Source organism: Empidonax traillii, unplaced genomic scaffold (genome assembly GCF_003031625.1).
Source record: "Empidonax traillii isolate 1590-97213 ecotype Southwest subspecies unplaced genomic scaffold, ASM303162v1 scaffold175:size1888319, whole genome shotgun sequence".
In the NCBI taxonomy this organism is placed as follows: domain Eukaryota; kingdom Metazoa; phylum Chordata; class Aves; order Passeriformes; family Tyrannidae; genus Empidonax; species Empidonax traillii.
Genome location: NW_020955368.1, coordinates 88,410 through 97,005, shown reverse-complemented (window position 1 = coordinate 97,005; position 8,596 = coordinate 88,410). Strand labels below are relative to the sequence as shown.

At 47.0% G+C, this 8,596-nt stretch overlaps 1 protein-coding gene across 3 annotated transcripts in view; it reads left to right on the top strand.

The window, feature by feature from the left end:
* The first annotated feature begins 4,673 nt into the window (after positions 1 to 4,673).
* Positions 4,674 to 8,596, top strand: part of KDM3A (lysine demethylase 3A) — a 29,497-nt gene continuing 25,574 nt past the window's right edge. Inside the window, exons 1-3 of one of the 3 annotated variants that reach the window (XM_027885989.1) lie at positions 4,674 to 4,692; positions 5,401 to 5,589; positions 8,142 to 8,291. In XM_027885989.1, the coding sequence (XP_027741790.1) occupies positions 5,419 to 5,589; positions 8,142 to 8,291 (321 nt within the window). In that variant the 5' untranslated portion in view covers positions 4,674 to 4,692; positions 5,401 to 5,418. Of the gene's footprint in view, positions 4,693 to 4,850; positions 4,876 to 4,912; positions 5,018 to 5,400; positions 5,590 to 8,141; positions 8,292 to 8,596 lie in introns of those variants that run through there. The other 2 variants (XM_027885988.1, XM_027885987.1) reach the window with 2 other exon arrangements.

The window sequence follows — 8,596 nt, the reverse complement described above, 5'->3', positions numbered from 1 at the left end:
GTTTCTAAGGCTTGATTCAGCTACATCCATCAACATAAGATAGATTTGCATTCTTTTATTAAAGAATGATACCCCAAACCCTTTGAATTATTAACTGATAATGTACTAACATCTGACGGGAAAGGGCTGTTTTCTTCCAAACCAGGCGTCTTCCTCTGGAGCAGCCAAGGAAAAACAAAATCAGCATGGAATTACCACACCTTATGTCTAATGTTTATTCTATAAAGGTTATTGCATTACTCAGTCTATAAATACCTGTTTAACCTTAGAATTAATCTGCAAAATTTAATATCCAATCCCAATCCCCAGACAATACTTAACATCCAATTACATAATTAAATCATTAAATGTTAAATTAATAGTCAATTAAAATTCAATAATTGATTCTGATTTATCATCCTAAGAGTCCTCTCATGATTTCCTGTTTCTACAGCTGGGATAGCAAATCTGTGTCCTACTAACTCATCACTAGCCAAAGAAAGTTGGTCCCCACTGCAGAGTGTGTATGGGAGTGGAAAAGAGTAAAAGTTCAAGCATTTCTGATGGACTTTTCCCTTCAGTGAGTAAACTTAATTGCATAAAATTATAATGGACTTGGTGTCAAAATACGTGCTTCCTTCGGCTCCAGACAGGGAGATAATATTAACTAATGAGAGACATAAAATACTTCATTTTAACTTATGGTAAAGAGAGAATCGTGGAAGAAAAAGACCCTAAACTAGTCCTGCCAGTCTTGCAAAGCTGGTGCAGGTGAGTTGTGCTGAGGTGACATGGCTGGACCTGAGGAAAGAGCTCCCACAGGCTTTTATCTTTTCATGCTGTAACCAGAGCTCTGCTGGACACGAGCAGTAACTGATCTACTTTAGCTACCTAAGGAGTAACTCAGCTCCATCAGCTGGGTGCTAGGGAATAGGAAGTTTCTGGTGGTCTGTTTTCAGTCGTTCTTTAGCACCACATCTCAAGACATCCCAGAGAAATGAACCGTTGGGTATCTCCCAAAGCCCCGTACTTAGCACAGCTGGTATTTTTTGTAGCCTGACCATGAGCACTTCCAACTTTTAATTACACGTCCTTACACCTCCATCATCAATCACTAGGAGATAACGGAGTTCATATTCTCCTTCTCTGCTTGTACAGCCTCCTGTCCAAAGGGCCTTTGATTGAGAGTGGAGACCTTTAAAATGTTGCTACAGCAGAGATTTTAAAACCCAGTGCCCTGATCATTGTTTGCTGCGTCTGCACACAAACTTAGAGGTTTATCCTGGAAATGCAGGAGAGCCCTGAAAAACAATCTGCTCCCTCCTATCATGGAAGACAACTTGTGAAGACAAAATGCCATGACAGTTAACCTTACCTATGAGCCCTACTCCGACTGAAATGTCCATTTCTTGCAAAGTGCCTGTGATTGGGGATATCAAACTCTTCTGGATAGTTAAAGGCTAGTTTTCAAGCACAAATATTTAAACAGCAGACTCAGATTTTATATGCAGAGAGGTAGGCATGAATGCCTGAACGTGCAATTGTTTAGGCATAAAATTGGCTATAGAGTTTTGCTGCTGAATTCAAATTTAAATTGAATTGTTGAATTCAAAGAATTAACTTCAAAACCTCAAAGCCTCTTCTGCTTTTTCCTAGTGACACACAGCACAAGAGAAATTTTTCTGTTACTTAATGGTGGCTGAAAGGAAGAATTTATTCAAGTGTGTTCTGAAGTTACTGTTTAAAGAGCACCTGTTTGCAGAGATTACTTCTTTCCCATGTGGGAGCTAAAGGCTTACCTATTACCACTTCAACCCAGTGGGGAGAGCCAGCTGGAAAAGATATGCTCAGGACTTCTTGCAGGCAGAAGAAAGGCTTGAAATCCCCTGTTCTGAGGTTTAATCAGCTCTGCATATTTACAGCACTGCTTTGTTTTGCAGGTACCTCGACAGACAGTGTGTTCTGCAGAGGTAAATAACGCAGAGTGAGACAGTTGCAGCTGTTGCCATTACCACAGTGTGGGCTTGAAAGTCATTTCTGAACATGCTGATGTTTCTGTTGACACACTGTGAGCGTGAGGGTGGGCATATACGCACAAAATATTCCCAGGAGACATTAGTTTTTTGTGGAGACTACTGCGAGGGGTGATAAAATAACCAGCTAAGAGAAACAATAGTACTTATTTTTCTGTATTGTATGGTTGTAATCCTGGGAAAAATAAACTATGCAACAAATTCAGAGACGTTTAGAGTCATAATTTTAAATTTTATGTATTTTGCTTTTTGACCCCGGACTTTACTGGTTACCTCAAACTTATAACTTTTAAAGAAGCCAGATAATTTAAAAAGGATATTTGGTCCTGATCAAATTTCAAGGAATGAGGAATCCTAGGGAAGTGAAGCACATAGCTGGTTATCTTCCCTGCTTCAGAATTTAAAAAAATCTTACATTATTTGGCTTCTACCCTTGGATTTTGAATACCTCTACTCTTTCAGGACTGAAAACTTGTTTCTACCCTGGATGCTTGAGTTTTGCCCAGCCTTCTGTCAACTTGTGCTCTGTCTGCTTCCCCATCGTCCCTTCTGGTGTCTGCCACTTTATTTTACTTTCCATACATTCAGAATGTTGCATTTTGACTGCATGATCTTCAAGTGTAAGTTCATTTTCAAGGGCATTCATGGACTATGTCACCCCATGCTTGCTCACTTTCTCTCAGCCTTTTGGGCCAGTACCTCCCCAAAGCATTAAATTTTAAACCAAGTTTGACCAACCTTCGTGCTCCTCTTCGCACGTGGGAGCTCCTCATTCACAAAAATTCTCCTTAAAGGTTTCCTTTTTTTCTGGTGCTAATGGGAAAAAAGTTCAGTGGAACGCCTAACGAGGCAACTGGAGTGCTACCAACAGCTTGATTTATTGGGTTGACTAATATTGCTTCCTTACTGCCTGACATCCCTCTCCCTGCGTGTATTAATCAGCTCCTTTTTGAGGCAAAGAGTTCTGCATGCAGAAAACCCAAGGCTTTTAAAATAAGGAGGTTATGCAACACCTACATTGTGTGATGTTTACATCGTACAGCTGCCGTTACAAGAGTCTGATGCCTACAATGAACCAAGTAATTTGGTGGTTTCAAATCTAGCTTGCTTTATACAATACCTTGTGACAAATTCCACTGTGTAGGTCTGGTGTATACAATAAATATTTGAATCTAAGAAGCAAACATACCTGTTTCTTCTTTCAGGACCTCCTAACGGGTAATTCTTCAGACTACAAGCAGTTGCTCATCTATTAATCTTCTATTATTTATTTTATATCCTTGTTTTTCCCTGCAGAAAAGACTGCAATTAGGTTCATCCCACTGATAGAAATCACTGAAGGTTCCCTATAGTCATCATAGAAATTGGGCTGCCTGAACAAGAACAGCATCTCTTACCATGGCACATGAGGAAGCTTTTGTGCCTTTGGATTTCATATGTAAATTTGTTTGTTTGAATGTAGTAGACAAGCGGTCAGTGGAGAGTCTTGAGGCAAATTGGTGGGAAAGGCTTTAAAAATGAATTTAACACAATTGTGGGACTGGATTCTTGGATAAAACAGAGTGCGAGACCAGAACATGGCAGGAATATCCTGCTGATGTCTGATGGGGATTTTTGGAGCTCAGACATCTCTATGCCGGATGGAGCCATGGAGAAAGCACAAGCTGAGCACTGAGGGTTTCCAGTAGCCTGGATGAGTCAACAGCTTCTTGGCCTTGGGTACTTTCTTAATTTTTGGTCTTCTTCCTCCCACACGTTCTGGTAGGAAAGTCTTGTGGTAAAGAGGAGTGTGTGTCCCCTGCTGAGTCACTGCTAAACACCATCAGCCAGTCACTGCCATATTCTCAGTTTAATTAGTACTCATAGCTGAAAGAGAGTAGGGTTGGGTTAAATATTAGGAAGAAATTCTTTGCTGTGACTGCGGTGAGGCCTTGGGACAGGTTGTTCAGAGAAGCTGTGGCTGCCCCATCCCTGGAAGTGTTTAAAGTCAGGTTGCATGGGGCTTGGAGCAGCCTGACCTACTGGAAGGTGTCCCTGCCCATGGCAAGGGGTTGGAACTAGATGGTGTTTAAGGTCCCTTCCATCACAAACCATTCTGTGATTCTGTGACCTTAGCTTGTCTTTTTTAAGAACACACAAGTCTAACATTAAAGACACGAATTGGTGGCAGCCATTTCCTTGTAGATACAACCACACAACCCGCACCAACCATAACTGAAAGGCCTCTGCAGTCTGCCATCCTGCCCAGGAACCTCGAGCACGCCTTAATTTTGTCCTATTTCGCTCCATGCCGTTCCCTGAGCACGCAGGGCCCGGCTGGCCCCATTTTCCCTCAGCCCAACAAGATGGCGGCCTGTGGGGCGCTCCCGGAGGTGCCGGCCCCGCCCCGCGCGCATGCGCAGCAGCTCCCCGCGGCTGCCACCGCCCCCTGTGCTATATCTGAGTACGCCGCGAGCCGCACGTATAAGCCGTCGTCTCACACCCCCTGGCCTCCCTCGGATTCCTCCGCCGCCGACAAAGACGGCCCTACAGCTGAGGGCTCGGCACGCCCGAGGAAGGAACCCGGACCTGGAGAGGCGCCGCCACCCGAAGCGTGTTCGTGCTTCCCTTGGGGCCGGGCTGTGGGCGGCCCGCGGGCTGCCCCCCCGAGGGACTCCTTTCCTCGAAGCTCCCGCGGAAGGATAAATCCTTTTTTTTTTTTTTTATTTTTTTATCCGCCATCTGCTGAGCAACGGTTTCGGGGGCGCGGCCGGGCGCGCGGGCCCCGCCCCTCTTGTCCAATCGCGGCGGGAGGCTCTCCGCGGGCCCCGCCCCGCCGGCGCGGCGCAGCCAATAGGGGCGCAGGACGGGGGCGCGCGCACGGGTGAGGGGGCGTGTGCGCGGCTCCGCGCAGACAGTGTCGCTCGGCCGCGGCGGCGATCGGGGCGGGGGGGGGCGGAGGGGAGCGGGACCCGCGCCCGGAGTGACCGCGGGGTGCGCCGGCAGCGGGGCCGGGGGGGGAGCAGGTGAGGGCAGGGACAGGGCTGGAGGGCTGCCCGGGCAAGGCAGGACGGGGTGTTGGTGAGGCGGAAGGAGCTTGGCCCGGTCGCCTGCCTTCCTCCCCTTGGGCTGCCGCCCGGCGCTCCGACTGCTCGGAGGAGGGAACAAAGAGGCGGCGGGGGTGGGAATGGCCGGGAGCTGCGCTGCAGCCATTCTGGAAATACCTTCTTGGTGTTGCCTTCCACCCACCCCCTCTGAGCAGTGGTTAACAGGACGGTGGGCAGAGGGGTGTCCGGGGCTCGTCCGGAGTCGCTTGGAGAACCGGGAGGGGCCGGCAGGGGAAGGAGGAAGCGCTCACCGCCCTGCTCTGTGTGTTTCTCTCCTCCTCCCCTCGGTTTCCTCCCCGAAGGCCTCCCGATGAGTTAAAATGGTGCTGAGGCTCGAGGGGAGCTGGTCGCTGCTCGTGGGGAAGAGGTTCCTGTGCCTGTCGGAGGAGGAGGACAGGTCGTGGGACGCCACCCGCATCTCGGAATGGCCCTGGAAGTCGGGCAAGATCCGGGCAGTGTCGCACACGGACATATCCAAACCAGACCTGAAGGTAACCGGGAACTTTCACGGCGACCTGCTGAATCCAGAGTGCTTTTAGCTGCGACCTGGGAACCCCGTGGGTGTGTGTACACGTGTGAGCACACGCTGCTCCCGTGGGGGGGAGGGTCTGCCTGGCCAACACGCTTGGAAACGTGCACCTCTGCCGAAGGAGTCCCCGGTGTGCTCCTACTGGTGCAGGAAACTACCTCGAACTAACTATAAATGTGTTTTTCTTCCACCAGCGTTTTTAAAACCAGGGTTTTTTTTCGCCGCACCCGCCGTGCCTAGGTTTTATTTCTGTAGTTTTAAGGTCTTGCCAGTTGCGAATGGGTTTCTTTTCCTCCAGAGGTGAAACCGAAACCCTCTGGTGTTGTTGGGATTGGTGGCTTTCCTGTCCTGCTCTTTAGAGTAGCTGGTCATGGACAAGTCCTTAGGTCTTGAAAGACGTGCCGAATTCGTGTCTGGTGTTGGGGGTTTCTCGGAGTCCTCTTGCATGGTGGCCACTTCTTATTAATGATTACCAAGGGGTTTTTGAACACGGAGTCCGTTGTTTGCAAGCACGGTGTAACTTGTTGGCTGTGCATTTAGTGTGGAAGTCAAGGGGCGTTTTACAGTTTGACTGAGAAAGTTCTTAAGAGGCTTTATTTGGCAGCTGTAGTCAGTCAAAGTATTCAGCCATGTCTGGATGTACAGCGAGTATAGAGCGAGTGCTTACTCCCCAAGGACAAGACTCCATTGTAGCAGCGGCCTCTCCTACATCGTCCTGGTTTCTCCAAGGGGCTTTCGTGGCTGTCCTGTGACAGCAAGGACAGCACCATCTTTCCATTTTAAACCGTTTCCTTGCCTCTTTTTTTTTTCTTTTTTATTTTTTTTTTAATGGGAAGAATGTGGTGAGCTCTGATTAGCTGAAAAAGCACCGCTTCCTTGTCAAACAAATAAGAAACCGTGGGTGTTTCTAACTCTTTCTCGAAGGCGTGAAACTTTGTTGTGAGCTTCTTGTTGTGGATCGGCGGCGGGGGTGGAGCTTTGTCCATCTTTGGGCGCGGGGCTGTGCCTGGAGCGAGGAGGAGGTTGGTGCGGAAAGCTCTTCTTGAGGACTTTCTCTGCAGAAAGGAGAAGGAGCAGGTGCTGTTGGGGAGTCCATTGTGGGCTTTGTAACCGGTTACGCTTCTGCCAGAAGCAATTGAGTTGATGAGTTCCCCAGTTCAAGTGTTAAAGAAGTTGCGAGGCGGACAATGGAGGCGTGGAGGGCTTTGTACCAAAACACGTCCCGTCTCCTTTGCTCTCGTGGCTCTGTGGTAGCGTGATTGGTAGACCCAAAATAGTAATGGATTGAGAAGGGGGGATTAAGTATTTGTAGCGTGAAAGAGTAGAAGTCCTTATCTCTCAAACTTCAGGCTTTGTGTAGAAGGACTGTCAGCCGCTGTTGAAATGATCGACTCAGCTGTATATTCCTGTTTGTGCAGTGTTGATGCTGTAGACAAAACAAGCCATTCTGGTTCTGGTAGCTTGTTATTTGCTTATCTCTCCCGTTGTTTCTGTGCACCTCAAGATGACTAAGTTCGTTTCTGCTTCCATTAGTTCGATGACTCCTGGCTGCGGTAGTGCTGTTCTGTGTGCATGTTTTCACTTGCCTCTCCCCTGAGAGGGAAGGTAAACACCAGGAAATGCTTCTAACATTCACTCAGTTGAGATTTCTCTGCTGTTATTTAAATGTATTTAGACTGGATTGTTATGTTTTATGGAAAGAGGGAATGATTATTTTTTCCCCCCAGAGTAGAGTCCTCTCCAAGATGTTTTGATTCCTGCATTCAGGCAAAGTTTCATTTGTGGTCTTTCCCAGTGATATGCTGATCTCCCTCTGTTGCTTGTGAAGGAAGGGTAATGCCAAAGAAATTTGTTGAACCACCGTGTTTTTGCCATGAAATGACCGTTGCTTTCCCTTTGGAAAGTTTGTGTAGTTGCTGCTGAGATTCCTAAGGATAAAAAGCAGTTAAAAGCAACCATTACGTAGTTTGGTCATCTTTATTGGTTTACTGTCATTTGTGCTGTCAATAAATTGGCTACAGTTATTCTTTGGGACCGTTCTTCTTAAAATATTTCTGAAAAAACCCAACTTTTTTATTCAAGTGCTCTAGAGTTTGTGGAAAATCTGTGTGCCACTACTGTGGGCAGTCCTTTGGGTTTAGTAGATTTTGTGGCTGTGTTTTTCCCTACTTGTGAACAGTGGTGACAGTGTTAACACATTTAACCGTCCTTGAACAGCACTGGACTTGCTGAGTTGGGAAGTTCTAAAGCTAAGTGGGAATATTAATGTTTTATGTGACAGTAATGATGATAAACCACTTAACATTGATTATCACTTGTAAAATACCAGGTCACCCTGGGATGCTTTAGTGATTGCTTGACTGAGTGACAGAAAGGCAATAGTCATGGTAGTATTATAGTACTGTCAATGATTTCTTTATTTTTGAGTAAATTGGTGTTTGTTTCTCCTTTTCCATGTTGAATGTGCCTGAATTTTATGGTTAGTCACTCCTTTGCTTTGCTTCCTTTCCGTAGATTTGTGTGGAATTTGATGACGAGCCATGGGAAAAACGAAGATGGATGGAAGTCTACAGCCATACGATGATAGTATTCCTGGTGGAGCAAAAGCTGGTACTGGCTGAAAGAAAATCCCAATCCATGCCTGCTGTCCAGTGGCCTGCCATGGCAAGTACAGATTGGTTTGACTCACTTGGGCTCTGCAGTTCACCTTCTGGGGACGGTGCTGTCACATGTGTGGATTTCTCCAGTACAGCCTCAGTTTTGGGTTTCATGGGAAGGGAGGCTGAAAGTCTGGACAGAGCTTGTCAGCAGTGGAAGTCGGTGTGTTTTGCCTGTGGACACGAGAATGTGTTTTTGTGACTTTGCTTCTCTCCCAAACCACTGTTCTGTACAGTGTTAATTCCTTCTCCCCCTCATCTCGTGGTTCTTCCCTTCTTCCATGAAATTGCAGTTAAGAATAGAGAAAAAGG